General features: G+C 53.5%; 2 protein-coding genes across 4 annotated transcripts in view; one reads left to right on the top strand and one right to left on the bottom strand.

The window, feature by feature from the left end:
- Positions 1-10,376, top strand: part of TRAF3IP1 (TRAF3 interacting protein 1) — a 39,505-nt gene extending 29,129 nt beyond the window's left edge. For all 3 annotated transcript variants that reach the window (XM_032974960.2, XM_032974961.2, XM_076052340.1), the window contains 3 exons: positions 741-805; positions 2,024-2,238; positions 4,290-10,376. In XM_032974960.2, coding sequence (XP_032830851.2) covers positions 741-805; positions 2,024-2,238; positions 4,290-4,455 — 446 coding nt within the window. In that variant the 3' untranslated portion in view covers positions 4,456-10,376. The remainder of the gene's footprint in view (positions 1-740; positions 806-2,023; positions 2,239-4,289) is intronic.
- Positions 7,307-19,245, bottom strand: part of LOC142905251 (uncharacterized) — a 37,162-nt gene continuing 25,223 nt past the window's right edge. Inside the window, exon 2 of the mRNA XM_076052341.1 lies at positions 7,307-15,636. Within this exon, the coding sequence (XP_075908456.1) occupies positions 13,853-15,577 (1,725 nt within the window). The 5' untranslated portion in view covers positions 15,578-15,636 and the 3' untranslated portion in view covers positions 7,307-13,852. The remainder of the gene's footprint in view (positions 15,637-19,245) is intronic.

The following is a 19,245-nucleotide window of genomic DNA, read 5'->3' as shown; positions in this document are numbered from 1 at the left end:
GTCTCACGTTGGTGTTGGACCAGAAGACGCCAAAAGGCGCACAACTCAAAGGCAATGCACCATCAGAGTATGAGAGCTCGGGGTAAGCATTTACACAACATTGGAAACCTCATTTGCCAGTAACAAAATAAAGGTGTCAGTTTTGTTGCCAGATAAAAGGGTAAAAAAACAATTATCATATTTTGTTACTGGCAAATGAGGTTTCCAATGGTGTAAACCGTCGACTTGTTTAGCAGTGTTTCTTCACACATTTGCAGAGATAGGGGGGGGGGGGTGAGGGGCCCCCTTTGCCGATAAGACATTAGTAAATAATTATTTAAAGCTTTCGTGACTGCAGTGAATCATATTCTTGGTTCTTTCGGTAAAGTCACGCTGAAGGGAAACAACCAAGAATAAGACAGTAGTAGTGTCAAGGGCCACCACACATTTGAAACCATTGGGGAGGTTTGACAGCACGATGATGATGATGACGACGGGGAGGGTATTTCACATTCCGTGTTTTGTCGGAGAGGCCGCGCTAAAGACCACCGGGGGGGGGGGCCCGGCCAAGCCGGTGGGACCCGCGGGGGGCCTTTACGATGAAGGCCACCGACTTAGGAGACCCGAGGCCCCCGAGTGGGCTCGGCTTCCTGGCGACAGTGGGATGAGGGCACCGGCGTCCCCGGCCGCGCGAGCCCCCCCCCTTTCGCCTCGTCGTTTTCCCGTGCCGACGTGCAAACGTGCGCCGCTTTGTGCCGCAGGTGGCCTCGTGAAGAAGATCCTGGAGACGAAGAAAGGCTACGGAGCGACGCGGACACCGCCCAAGGTGCGTGACGCTGGCGGCTCCGCACGCCCAGGGGACAAATGAACACCCCCCCCCACCCCCCACCCCCCAGGCCACGCGTGACGGTCCCAAGTATTGTTGGATCCGGGTCGCAACTCGAGAGACCGGGGATGAAGTCTCGATTTGGGGGGGGGGGGGGGAGGTGTAAGGTGGTAGCCTGCCAGTAAGAGGGGGGCGACGATTGATATGTAGAGTGGTGCAAGAAGCCTCTGTGGGTTCAGAGGCCTGTGTATGCTTGTGTAAATAACTTATTTTGCACCGTATGTAGCCCAACCGTGGCTAAACGTCATCCCTGGTGTCATCGCACCTCCGCTTGGCACGGTTGGCTACCCTCGATGTCGTCGCAGCCATCATGAGATGGAGGTGCAAATTGGTCGCCTCCCCTCGAGGCCTCTCTGCTGCTCGTCCCTGCCGCCCAGATAGGACGATAACCGCGGGCGAGTGCCAGGCCAGAGAGGGGTTTTTACCCCACGTAGGCCTCTTACTCTTCACGCCGCCGGCATCACGATTTCACAATACATTGGGATTTGTCAAACTTTGGACCGCGACCGCCCCCACGCCACCCTCCTCGCGACTGACGTCGCGGGATCTTCGGCATCCGCTGTCCGTGGACGTTGGAGCCGGGTGGCAGCTAGCACACGTTGCAACGTGGATGCGGTTCTTCCGAATCGGAGACGCAGTCAGATGGGCAAAGAGAGGGTGCAGCCTTGCGGAACGCAACAGCAGAGGGGCTTCTGAGAGGACGATAGCCGTGCGTGTGTTCGTGTGCGCAACTGGCTGCGTTTGCGTACATATTGAGTACACACGTGTCGCTGTGTACGTATGTGCTTGTCTGTCAATGTGTCTGTGTGTGTCCCTGGGGTAGGGGGAGCGGGAGGGTAGTGGTTGGCGTGCTGCACCACGAACCCCCGCCGTCAAGAGTTCGATTCTCGCTCACGGCTACCAACAACAGTGACGGTTATCTGAACCGGTCCTAGGTCGACTCGGCCTCAAATGAGCACATGGCGCAGAGTGTAACCATCGCCAAATAGGGAAGTAAAGGCGGATTTGGGCATGGTGCCGGCCACCCACCCACCCACCCACCCCGCTCGTGTGCCGGCCATCATAACAGCCGCTGCTCCTCGCGAACAGCACTTGCCCCAACAGTCTGTTGAAGCCTACGCGGGGCGGAGATCTTTAACCGTGCGCGCGTGCCGCAAGGTGGTGCTGGACGGCGCGCGTCAGAAGGGGCGCGAGGCGGCGGTGCGCGAGACGGAGCGCCTGCGCGGCGCCGTGCAGGCGCTGTGCCGCAGCACGCTGCCGCTCAGCAAGGTGATGGACTACCTGCAGGAGGACCTGGACGCCATGCACGCCGAGCTCGCCACGTGGACGCGCCAGAGGCGGCAGCACGCCGAGGCTCTCGCCGACCAGCACAGGTTGCCCGGGGTGCCCGCGTGCGCGAGGAGCAGCGGTGCGGGCCTCCCCTAGGGCGACTCGGCCTCAAATTATTTGAGTAACCCGCTGATATCTGCTGTGTAAACGTCGCCACTGGGGAGGCAACCGCGGCTGGGTCTGGTTCTGACCACCCAAACCCCCCCCCCCCTCGTGGGCCGTGGCAGCCTTCATTGGTGCTACTCGCTGTAAACGGCACTTGTCCCAACAGTCGGTTCGAGGCTACACGGGGGGGAATGTTTGCGTGTTGTTGGACAGCTACTGCCTTGGTGCCATTGCACTGCGATGCAGGCCTAGTGGCCTGACCCTAACAGTCGCTGCTGTCTCCACAGCCGAAGCCACTGGTCCTCAAGCTTTTATGGCTGATGTACTCCACCCTACTTTTGTTGAATTTTGTTTCAACCGAGTTAACCCTCCCCACCCCCCACCTTTGCCTGACCCACCATGGTTCCGGGTTACCATACGGATTTCAATGTTATTGTAGTTATTTTATATTGGAAGATTAACACGTGACTATTCACCAGTGGCTTCGCGTATGATGTCATTTAACACATTTACAAGTCTTGATTCGAAGCTTTCGTGACTGCAGGAATTACTCTTTGTTTTTTCCGGTAAAGTCACGTATAAATAAGAAATAATAAAATAACGTAATAGCGTACGACGTTTTGATTGCAACACAAGCAGCCATCATCAGGTACAGAAGAGCTAAATTTGTGCCTTGGCTTGGATTTGTGTCTCTGTGCTGTCTCTGCCTGTGTGTGGGCCTTGTTGCTTCCGAGTGTGTGCTGCTGCTCCGCACTTTCCGCGCCCCCCTTTGCTCCATACATACCTCATGCTAATTTGTCCCATTGTCTCTCAGCCTTACCTTCTCTGCCTATTTAAGGCGACTTCACTCTGTGCTGGTTCGCTCTGCTTGGATGTCTATGTGTGTGTGTGCAGTCTGTATTTTAAAATTTCATACTTGCAATTTAGCAATCTTTGAAATAGCGGAATCAACCAGACTATGCGTTGTGTTTTGACCGACCGTCTGTGTTGCTTTATATGGTTTCCAAATTTTGCTAAACCCTGTTTGTTTCGTGTGATTCTGTCTCTGTGTCCCCTGTTGTATCTGTGTTAGTTCCCCCTACTTGGGTGCCTGTATATACATCTGGGGATGTTTCCTCTCTCTCGTAAATGTAGCTCTTCTGTACCTGATGATGGCTGCGTGTGTTGCAACCGAAACGTCGTACGCTATTATGTGATTTTATTATTTCTTATTTATACGTGACTTTACCGAAAAAAACCAAAGAGTACATTTACAAGTCACCTCGTCTACCCCCTGGGACACTGCCACGTACCCCCAGGGGTCCGCGTACCCCCGGTTGAGAATCACCGGCCGAAGCTGTGGGGGTTCACGAGATATTTTACGGTCTCGCCCGTCCTCTTATCAACTACATCTCATCTCGCTACAGGGTTCTGCGGTGTTAACTCCCTCGCCTGGTATACAAGAGGTCGTGGGTTCGATCCCGACACTGTACATATGGGAGTTTGCGTGTCTCTCACCCTGTGGCCGTGTGTATTTTTCTCCAGGTCCTCCGGTTTTTCCCTCCGCATTTCAGAATCAGAATCTTTATACGGGAGGAATCCGACGAGCTATGAAGATCTTTTCTACAGATGTATTTGGCTGCCATGAATGTCAGCGTGATAATATAAGCCCACTTCGTTGAGCCATCAATTTGCGATAGCCAGGTGGTCGCTTCTGAAAAAAAGAGCTATGTAGCTCGGCAGGGGAGTTCACCTGGCGAAATACAAGATGGTTTAGTTATTAGTTTAGTCTGTGGGTCTCTCTGCATCTCTATGGGTCTGTGGTTTCCACTCGACGATGATATCAGCCACTTCGTTGAGCTGCTATCGTTTGTGATAGCCGGTTGGTCGCTTCTGAAAAAAAAGAGTCGCGTACCTCGGCGGGGTCGTTCACCTGGCGAAACAAAAGATGGTTTAGCCGTTACAGCGTGCACATCCTTATCGTGCGCCCGTCTCTCGTGCGCGCGCCAAGGCTGACGGAGAAGGCGCTGGAGCCCCTGAGGGCCGAGTTGACGACCCTCGATCAGCAGATCCAGGAGCAGCTGGAGCAGATCGGCGCCGTCAAGGCGTCCGTCCACCGCAACGACGAGAAAATCGACAAGATGATCGGCAGCATCGGCGCCGGCGCCAGGGCTTAGGGGGGGACGGGGCGCCGGTCGGGCCGCAGGGCTCGCTCACGGTCCTCCTGCCACCGGCGCCGGCGGAAGCGTGCGACGCATGTGGGTACGTACGTACGTACGCTCAACTTTGTTTCGCACCGTACGTAGCCAACCGCGCTAATCAGAGGTGCGGGGGGGGGAACAAGCTAAACGCAAAAAGGAGCTCCAATAGAAGCGAGTTATCAATTAATTAAAAGCGCGTAGCTCCAGTGGCTTCCTAATATCGGAAGAGCGTGCCAGACGGCCGCAGAACCACATCTGAAAGCGGTCACCGTCTTTATCCGACGGCCAGCCAAATGCCGCCGCCGCCGCCGCTGCTGCTGCGAGGATGACCGGAGTTCGCATGATGTTTTATGCTCCTTGACGAGATCACCGAGCTGTCCCGGTTCATTTGTGACGAGCACTTCGTGTGCGTGTGACGAGCGCAGCCTTGCACACCGTATTCGTTCGGCAACGGGAAGCCAATGCAACAAGGGCGAGCACCGAACGGGTGTCCAGCGGGAGGGACGTTGGACTGCAGGGCAGGGGGGTGGGGGGTTGGACTCGTGCCGACTCGCGGGGGCCGAGAGACCCCCGTTGTTGCTCGAGACGCAGGGAGGGAGAGGTTGTACACTGAGGGGGGGGGGGAGCTTTTAGCGAACAAACGCCCGGTCTCATTGGATGAAACTCCGAATGCAACTCAATCGCGAACTCTCGCGAACTCGCACGCACACTCCGTTCTGAACAGTTACTCGCTCATCCCGGGCACTTACTAGGAACCCAAAGCCGGTAGAAGCTTTTCCTGAACGTAGAAATTATTTATAATTATTAATGGTCCTAGCTGTTGCAGAACTGTTTCCCGTGACGTCCATGTTGCTCTACTGTCCGAACAACCCACGTGGGGTTGGTGGTTGAACGGCTCTTCCCTCTAACGCGGGGCAGTGTTGCTGGGCTGCCTCGTGTTACACACCCTGCTGGTGAGACTCGATGTACTCGAAAACCGGGTTCGGAGTTTGCCCGTTTAAACAAGCGCTGATAAATAAGAATCCAGTGGTCACATTTTTGGCTGATGAACCTAAAATGTTACTTTGATCGATTTCCGGTGGTTAAGCAGAACCTGGTCGAATATTGTATTCCCGCTGTCAGCTCTAGCCACAGCCTCCACCGATTGACTTTTTTTCCCCCCCATACAGTTCTGTTATACAATGCCGTGGAGGTGTCTACAAACAAGCCAGGGGGTGAGACATGGGGCACTGGGATACGAGGAAGGGGGGACACACCGCTCTTTTGTAGTGAATGGGATTTACAGATGACATCAGTCTCCGATGGTGGCCCATGCCGCTAATTTAAACACACTTTGGGATTTCGATTTAAAGCTTTCGTGACTGCAAGGATTCATCTTCTTTGGTTCTTTCGGTAAAGTCACCACGTAGAATGAGAATAAAATAATAAATTGATAAAATAAAATAACACAATAAAATTCTCACGACGTTTCGGCCACAACACAAGTGGCCTTCATCAGGTGAAGGGACGCTGTCCTCCAGACAGTCTCGTCCCTTCATCAGGTGAAGGGACGCTGTCCTCCAGACAGTCTCGTCCCTTCACCTGGTGAAGGCCACTTGTGTTGTGGCCGAAACGTGATGAGAATTTTATTGTTATTTTATTAATTTATTCTCATTCTACGTGACTTTACCGAAAGAACCAAACAAGAACAAACACTTTAGGATCACAAGAAATGGTTTCTCCGTTCACTATTCCTGTTACGTTGAGTTTGTGTTCTCTGCGCTCCAGCGTCTGTGCGTTTTCTCCGGGCACTCCGCAGTTTCCTGCTCGCAAAAAATGTCGATAAACGAATCGTCCCAAGCACCCAGGGCCTTGCTGCGACGGCTTTCCCCTGCAACAGATTCGGAGGCCGAGTCTCGGTCAAGACACCGCGCCGCTAAGGGTAACGTCAGGCACCGCTCATTGCAACCGTGGGGCGCCCAAGTGACCAATTGAATTCTCATTGAACGTTGCTTTTAACTGGCACTTCAAACTGTACATATATAAAGCTATAACCTTTACACTAAGTTGTACATACCACAACAGCTACTTTTCGTAACGGTTTGCAAATCATCACTTTGAAAAGTAAACGTGCGTGTTTTCTCGGTACGGAATTGCACGGAGTTTTATTTCTAAACGTGCTTTTTTTTATCGTAAAATGTGTGGCCCTACAAAGTGTTTGTTAAATGCACCCCCAAGACTTTGTTTTTTTAATAAGGGGGAGTTGTTTGGTTTTCCCCAGCCACAGTGCTTTTGTCAGCATGATGCCCAAACACCACCCCAGATTTTAAGACTTAAGACATTTGTTCCCATGCGGTGGCGATACTGGACACTTAAAAACATTCCACGGTATGCGTTTCTGCCTGCAAATACTGTGCACGAGGAACGGGGGGGGGAAGGTGGGCACGGTTTTTTTGAAGTGATGCAAGGTTAATTGTTTGGACTTTAAAACGTACTCAGGTTTGTGAAATTTTAAAATAAACCCTTCAAATAAAAAAAAACCTGGAACACTCGAAGGAGAGAGTGGTGGTTATTTCGTCAACCGTACAACACGTGGAGGCAGAGGGAAGGTGTGCTGGATATTTCCTCCGCAAGAGGGACTCCACCAAACTGTGAATGCGGCGAGGCGCAAACCGTCCCGGCGTTTTGTCGCTTAGGACTGCCCCGGCACGCCGCTCTATTCTGGCTGACCAAGCGGACTACTCCACTCGGCTACCCCCAATGTACAGCCACGCGTTTTGTCAATCGCGCCCGGCAGTCATAAAGCGTATCCCAGCTGCTGCACAGATGCACCGAACCAATCGCGAGATTCGCTTTTGTCACCGATAAAACTTTTATTCATCGTACACGACACTAATGCTCGTGAGCGCTAATACTGTTCCTGTGCGTTACATATATAAGAGCATTTCTCACGTGAAATTACATTCTACAATAACGGTACTGTTTACTATACACACTGAAAACACGTGCTCGCCCGTGACGATTATTGTGAAGCCACGTCAATTGTTAATCGACGCGCACACGTAACGCGTCCTTGTGTACGAAATGAGCCCCGTCACTCGACGTGAGACGGGCCCTTTCGGGGGTAGGACTGCGTGCGTGTCTTTGGCCAATGAGAGCTCCCCCCCCCTTTCCCGTGGGTGTCACCTTCGGGGCCACGATCACGTCCCGATCATCGATTCCGAAAACGCCACGACAAAAACTCCGGTAACACGTTTCCGCGTTGATAACACTGTGAACTTAGAAGTAACACGTTTTAACTATTTAAACATTGTTTTTCTACATACCAGGAAAGGCCCGCCGAGCTGTGTATAGCTTTTTTTTCACAAGCGACCCATCGCAAATGACAGCAGCTGAACCAAGTGGCGGTTTGTCACGTGGAAATTTATAAGCAGCAGCCAAATACTCTAAACGTGGCGGGCGTCTTTTCGGGAAATGGCCCTTCTTCATCGCACAAATTATTGCGTTATTCAATAGCTGCGAGTAGATAATATGCCAATTTAAAAAATGTTCGTTAAGAAAGTTTAAAAAAAAAGTTTTATCAGGGTCCCAGAGTCAAGTGCAGTCCTCCAACTATTTCCAATTTGGCCTCTCTGACCTCTATTAATGTACTATGAAGAAAATGGTGTTGCACAAACGTTTGCTATTTATTTATTTTTACGTTAAGACTACAGTGTTGCAATTGATGAGCGTCAATGGCGCGCCACAGTGGCGAGATGTTCACTCCCTCGCCTGGTATGCAGGAGGTTCGATCCAGACCCTGACGCCTGCTGTATATTATTTGGAGTTTGCATGTTCTCTCTCTCTCCCCATGGGTGGGATGGATTTATCTCCGGTTTTTCCCTTCCACATTTAAAATCAACATCACACGTTTAGAGAGTTTGGCTGCAAGAAATTTCCACGCGATTATTCACTTTGTTGCGCTATCATTTGTGGCCATGTCGCTTCTGAAAAGCGAGCTACATAGCTCAGTGGGCCTTACCTTGTAAAAACAAAACATTTGTTTAGTACCGAGTTTGTTTCAGCCTTGCATTTTGAGCCCGAATGGGGAGCTACGGTTGACCAGATCGTGAGGAGGGGAGGAGGCATCCAGGTGGTGTGGTGGATCGTCGCAGCACCTGCGATGAGCATGGTCGTCTACGTACGGTGCAAAAGAAGTTCAACATGGACAGCACATCCACCCAGATGCATGTCCACCTCCCACACAAGGCTGGGTTTTTGCCGGACACTCCTAACTCCCTCTCTCTCAGAAGGACATTTTAAAGGTAGTCTTGACAAAAGAGTAATTTCTCAAAAAGGGGAAATACGATGTTTACATGAACCTAAGGGGGGTCTAAAACATTACATTCATGATTTCGCTATTTCATTCGTTTAAATAAGGTAAAAACACGAGACCGGGTTACGACTTATTAGGCCTCATCGGCAAAGTACAGCCCAGTCTGAGACGATGCCACTTCGGGATGGTGGTGGCCTGGGCAACAGCAGCCACCCAAGCACCGAGTTGATAACAAAAGTGAGCAGCGACGTTTAAGAGAGCGTAAGATTCGACCACTTCAGACCGGCTGTTTGCATGCAGCCCCAGTTGAGAGTAACCATTACAGTGAAACCTTGGATTGCGAGCACAATTCGTTCCGGAAACGTGCTTGTAATCCAAAGCACTCGTATATCAAAGCACTCGTGTATCAGTTGTGTGATCACGTGACGCTCGGCGTACAAAGCGTCTACACGTACACTACTGGTATTGCAAGACCTCGCTCGTTTATCAAATTAATATTTATTTACAATTTTTGCTCGTCTTGCAAAACACTCGCAGACGAAGTTACTCGCAATCCAAGCTTTTACTGTATTACTATTACCGGTTGAATTAAAAAAAAATATCTTCTCACGCCAAGGTAAAATATACATTAGAAGTTAATGACAAAAGCACTATTTATTTGCATAAAAAAACACGGGCGCTCTTCCATAGGGCCTGCTACTGGCACTCTCGTCTATTTGTCCACTCGGGTCCTACGGGACATTTGGGTTAGATTCCGACCCTGAAGCCTTACCGTGTGCTCTCACTGCTGCGCGACCGGTAAGCGTGCTTCCAGCCACAAACGCAGCCCGGTGTTGATCTGGAAGCCTCGTCCGCTCCACCGTGCGTGCACTGGTTGCTGCGTGTGCCTGTTAAGCGTGCTTCCAGCCACAAACGTAGCCCGGTGTTCATCTGGGGGCCTCTAATTGTGGCCTCGGCCGGCCGTCGCGAGCCACAAACGGAGCAAAATCGCAGGAAAAATCGTTAATTTAAAAAAAAATTCACAACTTCGATTCACCCGTTCTACAAAAAAATTATAATCAAACACCGTTTAAGAGAGCGGTGTTTGAGGTTAGTAAACGTGAATTGAGGTAGACGTTGTTTGCAGGTTGTATAGAAACTGTTAACGCCATCCTCTGTAAAACCGTTCCGATGTGTGCGGCCACAACTCCAATTTTGGCCGCGTCTTTGCAACGGAGTTCTTATTTAAGATGCACGAAGTGGAAAATACTGATGGGGTCGCTGGAACAGATGTCATTTTAATGCCTTTCGAACTCATTCCTCTAATTACCACCACTCGTGAGCCCATTGTGTCAATCTTTGCACTCCAAGTCCCAGTTCAGCTCAGCCCAGTCGTCGTCATAATAATCATCTGTCCAGGGTCAGAAAATGACTGCCACCTGTTGAGGTTGCCCCATGCGCAGGGGTCAATTGTGACTCATGGGATTGTGTAAAAAAAATACTTTTACGTGGAGGGACAGATACAGGCAAAAGATGCCCGTTATTTATTCCGTTACATTACTTATATTCTCCGCAACAAAGCTAACGATTATTTCGGCAGACGCTAGCATTGGTCATTTAAACATTTAAACATAAAAAAAGAACGCGTACATGTATGTTGTCAACTTCTCCCCAGGACTACCCCCCTAAAGTCACTTTCGCACTTTGCTTCGTGCGAGACTCCGCAGCGGTTAACGGGTTTAGTGTGCGGGTGGTCACCGACTCGGATCCCACTTTTAAAGCGGCATCAGCGATCATCGGCGACACGGGCGATTAGTGAAGACCGAGCAAGGGGATGGCGAGAGTGGGGGGGGGGGGGATGTGCTTCCTATAGCACTGGGCAACGCACCCGCAGGTGACGGGTCGGATTTGAGAAGAGACGGGGATGAATTTGTCGACACTTTGGGCAATCGTCGCACGCATTTGCCAGAGGGTTGGCAACGTGAGCGTTCAAGCAAAGAAAGGAGGTGGGGGTCCTCGGTGATAACGGACGAGGTCGGGGAACGATTTCGCCATTGGCATAAGGGAAACTGGTGGTCGTCTGTCCACATTTAAACAGTTGCTGTAGAGCCGTCTCTTCGATCTGACACAAATCCCGAGTGCGTTGAATGGTCTTGCCAGCTTAGCACCACTTTCAAATTCTGGGGCCTATTTTACTCCCTCGGGGAGTGGGCTGATAAACTGTTGAATTGTATGTACTGTGCGATTAAAATTTGTATCAATGTAATGCAATATGCAAAGCGCTCGTGACATTTATTTAATTGTGAAGAGCGCTATACTACATCACGTTTGATTTGATTGTTGTGGGTACAATGACACTATCAGAAAGAGGTGGTATGAATATTTTTAAGATACACGTGGGAAATTAAAGGGGTTTATAGAAGACCAACACTTGAGAGTAACAGCTATAGCTACACTTGTTGTTAACTTTCCGCATTAAGGAGGGATTGTTGTCGTGAAGCCACCCCACGCCTACCCCCTACGTCACTGCCCATCACGAACTACTTGATGCACATGCACACTGCACCCCCCCCCCCTGGACTACCTAAACATCCCAACCCTGTGCCCGGAGGAAAGACCGAGCCTAAATCGGGAAGGGGTGGGGGTTTAAAGGAGTAACGGAGTCGGGCCAAAAGAGGAATAGGTGGGGCTTAATCAGGAGGTGGGGCTTAAGGAGGAAGAGGTGGGGTCTAATCAGGAAGAGGTGGGGCTTAAGGAGTAACAGGGTGGGGCCTAAAGAGGAAGAGGCGGGGTCTAATCAGGAAGAGGTGGGGCTTGAGGAGTAACAGTGTCGGGTCTAAAGAGGAAGGAGACAGGGCCTGGAGAGGCTGAAAACTGGTCTGCTTGAATAAAATGAAATTATTTTCCAGAACGCATTGTTGGCCAGGTCTGAGTGCAGCTGTACCCTGGCCTCGTGGCCGATGTATTTTTTACTGGCACTGGTGGTGGTTTTGCGGTTAAAGGTTGGGGGTCATTCCGTCGAAACACAAAGACGTCTAGATTCCGAGGAATCAGGCCGGCCTGACGAATGTGGGCGAGCGAACCGATGAGACATCTCATAAAGTCATCCCCCTGACTGGTCGGTCAGTCCTCCAGGCCACGTCCTGGATGTCCCCGAGGGGTCAGCCGCACAACCTGTCGGGGAGGTTGCCGCGTCGCGGGTCTCGGGAGCGCAGCAGGGCCCATTGCAGTGGCCTCATCACACGCAGCCTTGCCCGGGGAACGACCTCTGCGGTTGATGCCATGAGCCCTATCATCATGACCACCATCATCAGCATCGTCATGAGGCGCAAACCCCTCCAGGGCATTAGCGGTCCCCATGAGACGCCACCAGGCGACCCTACCCTGGGCCTCGCCGCCACACTCGGTTGCGGGACCAAGGCCACGGTGGTGAAGATCGGCCTCGACCGTGCGTGGTTCATGTCAAGCGGGGACCCGCCCCCGGGGGTTCCTGGTGTTGATCCGCCGAGGTCGTCCGCTGGGGCAACGTGTCCGAAGAACCCGGAAAGTCTTCTGGCTCCGAGCGCGAAGGTGGACCTTGGCATTGCCAGCATCGCTCGCGGGAGTGACCGCGGAGAGAGTCTGTTACGGGCACCGCTGTCGGTCGCAGGACATCCGGCTTCCGGCTCTGCAACGCCATCGTTGACTCTGTTCTCTTGAGCCGCACCGGAGTAGCACGGCTCAGCAGGAGCCACGATTTCCCTTACTTGGGGCACTGCTGGTGGCGGGAGGACGGGCGGTGAGCCCGGCTACCAGGAGTGCCTTCCGATCTGGGAAGCCGCTATCACCTGCCGGTCCGTCCGATTGTCTACACAACGTTCCGTGGCCCTGCGGGATTTCATGAAAACATATCATGAGACGACCGGCGGATGACGACACTGTCATGGAAAAACGATCGGCGTACGCGTGGCAGCAGGCAGATTGTACGCCCCTATGAGCCTGTTGTGGCTTTGGCGATGAGAACCGCACCGACATTCAAGAGAGGGTGCCCCCGGATGGTTTTATGGCGTCTCAGCTCCGAACGTTTCCGATGCTTCCATCAGGCGCCGTTCAAGATCGCTCGAGCTCGTCGCGCAAACTAATAATCGAGTTGTTTTTTTTAACCACGCAAGGAATGCGTTTGGTGGCCAATGTCCCGACCGTGGAGTTCCAACCGCTGCCTGCCTACGTACACGGTTCTTTGATATGTTGCGTAGCTTCGCGGAAAAGAGCCGTACGACTCTCAATGGTGATTAAAGGGAAGCGTGCGGGATCATTTCTCTTCGCGTTACTAAAAATAAAAAAACGCAACCGAAGGGCAGCGCGCAAGTCCTCTCGTCGCGCGAGTCGCTTGAGACGCGACGCCTCTTTGGTACAGGAAGACCAGTACGATCGTACCAGACGGCGGCTGTTATTTTTACCAATTTATATTTAGCGACGGACGGGCATTAGAGGTCACCGAGTTTATCGAGCACCGGATTCGTGATCGTGCAGTTATCAGTTCGGGTCCCAATCAGGGACGACTCAACCCCAGCGTCGTCATAATTATCATCATCATCATACTCTTCACCGTCGTCATCCTCACCATCTCGCTGGGGTAGGTTAAATGAGCAGACTGCTGAGTTGCGGGGAAGTCAAAAACTATTGCATTCACAATGGGGCCTTGTTATAGGAATGTGAAATGTCACCACTTGGCTGAGGACCAGCAGCGCCGCCCAAAACTCATTTTGCTGTGGGATTTGGACACTGGCCACACGAGGGGCCACTCTTGTGGACGATGCCACAGGGTCTTTAACATCCCCTTCACTGCTCTGGCCTGTCGGAACACTTGAACAGCAGCAGCAGCAGCAGCAGAGAATTCAACCCACGTCAGGTGGTTTGGCGACAAGAAAACCGACTGCTGGGCCAAGCAGTCGTCTCCTGTTAACCATTTCAGCTCGTCCCATCATCACCACCACCATCATCATCACCACCGCCACCACCGCCGCCGCCGCCGCCGCCGCCGCCGCCAGGTTTCCGCCCGTTTGCATCGACGCGCGCAACAAAGCGGCGGAGGCAACGCGCGGCTCCGCGGGCTCCCCCTTACGTGACCGTCTCCATCTTCGCCTTGAGGCAGACGTGACGATCCATCTCGTACTTGAAGAGGAAGCTCTTGCGGCAGGTGGGGCACGAGTACAGGTACACGCCGATGTGCACAAGCGAGTGCTTCACCAGGTTGCTCTTGTAGAGCGACACGTAGCCGCACAGGCGGCACCGCTGGTTCTCCACGTCCAGGTGCACGAGGCCGTGGTCACGAAGGTCCGACATGCAGCCGGCCACCGCCGCCCCACACGCGCCGCAGGTCGCGCGCTCCGCGGGCACCGCCTGCCGCTGCCACTTGAGCTGGCGCACATTCGACAGGCGCGTGCCGATGCCCTTGTACTTGCGCTTCTTGCACTGGCCGCGCGCGTGGGCGCTCAGCTTCTCGGGCGACAGGAACTTGTGTCCGCAGTGCTTGCAGGCGAGCAGCGCCACGCCCGTGTGCAGCAGGGCGTGCTCCACCGCGTCGCTGATGTTGCCGAAGCGCAGGCCGCAGATGCGGCACGCGAGACGCTCCATGTCCAGGTGGCCGCACGAGTGCTCGCGCAGCGCCGACACGCTCTCCTCGACGGCCTCGCCGCACGCCCGGCACCGCACGATCGCGCACGCCGCCGCCGCCTCCGCCGCCGCCGCCGCCGCCGCCGCCGCCGCGTCATCGTCGTCGTACTCCTCGTCCTCCTCGTCCTCCTCGTCGTCCCGGACGCCGATACCGCCGACGCCGGCCGCGAAGCGACCCTGGGAGGGCGACGCCATCCGCAAGAAGGAGAGCGGCTGCTTTCCGTCCTCCAGGATGGTGGCCGCCAAGTCCAGCTCCTGCTTGGCGAAGCCGAGGCCGTCGCGTGCGTTGCCCGCACCCTCGTACAGCTCCTCGTCGGGAGACTCCACCTTGATCCGGTAATCGGCGGCGGGAACCAGCGCGCCAAAGGCCGCGCCGGTTCCGCCCCTGAACGCGCCGCGCGGGAAATCATGGAGCGGGCGCTCCTGGCTGGCGGCGAAGCGTGGCTGCGCGGGTTCCCCGACGCGGGCGGCGACACCGCCGCCAAACGGCTCACGGACGAGCGGCCACTCCACGAAGGCCCCGCTGCCGCCAACCCCCCTGGCGAGGCCCGCGCCGAACCTCGGCGCCGGTGAGCACTTGGCCTGGGGGGCGTGCATGCCGCCCCCTCCTCCTCCGTCGTCATCGCCGTCGTCGCCGTCGTCGCCGTCGTCGTCACCGTCGTCGCCGTCGTCGCCGTCGTCGCCGTACTGAAAGACCGATACCGTGCTCACACGCGCCACCTCCACAATGTTCAGCTCGTCCGCGTTCGCCGCCGGAGAAGCGTCCTCGGGGCACGCGGGCAGGACGGGCAAGAACGGCGAGCAGGCCTCCTCCAGGCCGACGATGCCCAGTTTCTGGGCGCTCCGGTGGAGCTCGCCAAGGTCGGCGAGGCTTCCCACGGTGACCGTGCCCTTGTAGACGAAGTCAAGCGCGAGCTCGAAAGCGTTGGCGCCCACGCAGTCCACCACGAAGGGCCCCATGTTGCTGCAGGGCGCGCCCAGGAAGAGGCTGCGGAAGTAGCCGCTGGTGCTGCTCAGCACCGCCTTGTGCGCCAGGTAGCGGCAGCTCTGCACCTCGACGACGACGTCGCAGAAGGAGCCGCGCTCGCGCAGCTCGCACAGCTCCTGCAGCAGGTCCGACAGCTGCTTGTTGGTGGAGAGGCAGATCTCCTCGGCGGCGCCCACCTCCATCTCGGCACGGGGGGTGGCGGGGGGGGGGCGGTGGGAGGAGGAGGGCCGCGGTGGCGTCTCTGCAGGCACAGCGGGAAATCGTCCAAGTTAAAAAGAATATTGATTGGGAAATGATCGTACGCGCTCCCCCTCTTTCGCCCCGTCCCACTTCCCCCACCGCCCTTTGCATCAGCCCAAGGGGAAAGGGTTTCTCGTCATTTTTTCCACGGATGCGATTTGTAAAATCGGTCATCCCCTTGTAACAATGTGACGGCGATGGTCGACGGATCATGACGAGCCGAGTGGAATCCCTCCAAGCGTGCGCTACAAACCCGGCGAACGGATTTCGATTCCCGCTGACCATTGACGATTATCTGAACCGGTTCTGGGCTTCCCCTAGGTAGACCCAGCCTCAACTGAGTGCCCAGTGGAAACATCGCCACGAGGTGAACAAAAGTCATGGCTTTTGTAGGTGCTACTCGTTAACAGTACTTGCCCCAACAATCTGCTCAGGCTATGTGGGGGATTTGTCTTTGAAACGGGAGTTTCTGCACGGGTTTTCTCCGGTTTCCTCCCATAGCTAATAAAACATACATAAATGTTATCGGCAGATCCTTGAGACTTGGTGAGTGATCACGTGTACTGCCAATGACAATTGAAATGCAAGTACAAATCCTTTAAAATATATTTTTCTGTAAACAAAACATCATCTTCCCTCCCCCCCGCACCACAATGTAACCTACCTCTTCCCCCGCCCCACAATGTAACCTACCTCTCCCCCCGAGCTGCTGACACCTCCAATGAACCCGCGATGGGGCCGGAAAACATCGTAAAATAACAATGTAGCAACACCCTCTTGATAAAAAAAAAACCTCCTATGACACAGTGTGGCCTCTCCTCTATGAATAATTAAGTAATGGGTCCCCCCTAGACATCATTCTAAATGAGGAGTGAAGGTCGAACGGTTGAAGCCGAGAGGTCGTCGGCCCAGAACTCCCCGAGGATGGGCAGCAGCGGCGACGGAGACAAAGACCCCGGGGTGGCGCGTGCTCCGTTCATCACGGAGCTTTGCGATTCGAATCCAGCGGCTGCCCCCGATTAACACTGCGGTGTGCAGACACAGGAGGGGGCCGTCTTTCTTCGCTCAAATTGAACACCGAAGATCCCTTGACGTCGTTCTCAAGAGCAGGCCGTTGTGTGCCGCGTCAAGTTGCGTATAGTACATGCGCTGTATCAACACAGACCGTGTCTCTTAAGTCTACATGCGGTGTCGTTACACACCGCGTCTCTAATCCACACGCTGTCACTACAGACCCATGTCCAGTCGACATGCCGCTTCACCACACTGCGTCTATTCAACACGTCACCACAGACCGTCTCGTCTGCACGTTGAACCTCTTTGCAGGCCACGCATTTTCAACTTCAAAAACACGCGGGAAAGGAGCACGTCTCTCCCATCTGGACAACGCGGGGCCACTGTTATTCTGTAGCCCAGGGTCCCACACCGCGTGGCACCATGCCGAGCGACCGTGCCCTGTGCTGTGGCGATGCCGTGGCTACGCCGTGAGCTTGCGCGGTTGGGGCGGGGTACCGAAGATTCCAACAGGGCGACGACAAAAAAAACGCCGCCCACCGCGTTAGGATTTCCTAAACAAGGTCGTTTATTTTTGCGCGGTAAATAGTTCACAAACATTAACTTCTGGGCAGATTCAAGTGCGCCCCCAACCCGCGACCGCATATCGTACACCGGCAAAGGTTGAACTGGCACACGCAGACTTCCCTGCATGAATGGATCACTGTTCAAGCCAGCCAGGCGCACTGAGGTGACGTTGCGTTGTTTGGAACAGGGCCCGGTCATGTGACATCGAGGACAGGAAACGTCACCCCCTTTGACGTCGGGGCGTATTTATGAACGGAAAGGTCGCGTTCCAAATGCAAAATTATCTTCAACTGGCCACAAAACGGTCATCGTAATCGGCGCATCAAAACGCTCATAGGTGTGGCGATTTAATTCAGTTGGCTGGGTTGCGGGGTGGAGGGCTTCACGACACAGATTTGACCAGATCATCGCGTGGCCCGAACCAACATTTTTTTTTATTGTGCATCGTAATATAATATACTTATTGGCCATAGAAATTTACGCGTTCAAATAATACATCTTAGTTCGGCCTATTAATCCATGGGCCAGATCAGGTTTCGGATCCACCTAAAGTATCAAAACTTTCATGCTTCCGATTTATTTATAAGGCGGATATTAGAGGGAATAACTTGATAACCACGTTAATTTCAAGTGGATATCACACAACTCACTGTCGTTGTTTTGGCTACATTGGGAAATTTGAACCAGTTAAAGTCGCGCCACCTCTGGTGGTACTGAAAGGTGCCGTTTCTGATCTGGATTATGGGTTGTCCACCATTCAGTCCCAACGACTGCACCTGCCGGAGACCCCACGGCCGAGCATCGGAGAAGCAAGTCACCACAGTCCCATCTCATTTCCGCTCGAGGGAAAATCTCCACACTCCGTCGCCGAGTGCCGTCGTCGCGGGATTTTATGTACGCATGTTGAACTTGTTTCGCACCATTCATAGCCAACCGTGCTGGGCTGGTCGACAGCATCAGAGGGTTAGTGATACGGGCATCCTTCTGGAATGAGACTGACGTAAAGAGCCCAAAGGATGCACCGGCGTAGACAGCAGGGCGCGCCGAATCAAAAACAATTCGTCACCACAATAACAGTAACTTCAAAGTTCTCTCCACTACTACGTGTTACAACTACTACTACTACGTGTTAAACTCAGAAGGGAATTCCCACGACGTGGGTCAGTCCCTCCAAAGGACTATCCCACACAAAGCGGTGTGTTGACTTAACCGACCCCAGAAGGATGATGGGTTCGGTCGACCCCCCCGACCAGGATGCGAACTCGAAAACCCACAGCGAGCGGCGTAAACGAGCCAATTGTGCGGAGCGTCACGGCCGAAAGCAAAGCGCAATGCGCAACTAGGCTCCGCCTCTCCACGTAGATTATTTTGGCTACTATGTCCACATGATGGGCCGCTTTGTTGAGCTGGCCAGGTCGCTTCTGAAAAATGAGTTAATAGCTCAGTGGGCTTTGCCTGGTAGGATGGGAATGGTTCAGTTTAACTTGTTTTGTGTTTGGAGGATTTGTTGACCTTTCTTGTACTTTGCCACTCCTATTGTATTTTTGTACTGTTTGTTGTTGTAACCTTCTTATCCCGCGCCCCCCCCCCTACTGGACATCTGTGAGAAAAAGAGACTTTATAGCTCATCGGATTCCTCCAGCATAAATAAATATTCCGATTCTGTAAACAGCACGTGTATTTGTCCAGCATCCTATTATTACCTTCAATGCCGGTGGACAATCGTGGACTGGAAAGCGCATAGACCGATCGACTAAATCACGTTTGCCCTTCTCCCCCCTGTGCCTACGGATTATGCACGGTTGGCTACCTACGGTGCCAAAGAAGTTCAACATACGTACGCACAGAGAGTTCAGCTTGCATTTGCTTACTGCTAGTGGATCAACTCAGCCCACAGTGCAGCCTAGTCCGAGTCATTTCATCAACTGCAAGGGCACGCGCAGTAAACTGCCCACCGATTGCTTCCACGGATATTTTGCACCCCCAATGCTGTTTCGCTGGACGCGAATCTTTGTTGAAAACGCCGTCG

The sequence above is a fragment of the Petromyzon marinus genome, chromosome 55 (genome assembly GCF_048934315.1).
Source record: "Petromyzon marinus isolate PM22_M1 ecotype Great Lakes invasive population chromosome 55, UKy_Petmar_22M1.pri1.0, whole genome shotgun sequence".
Taxonomy (NCBI): domain Eukaryota; kingdom Metazoa; phylum Chordata; class Hyperoartia; order Petromyzontiformes; family Petromyzontidae; genus Petromyzon; species Petromyzon marinus.
Note: the sequence above shows the minus strand (reverse complement) of the source record. Positions and strands in the feature narration are given on the sequence as shown.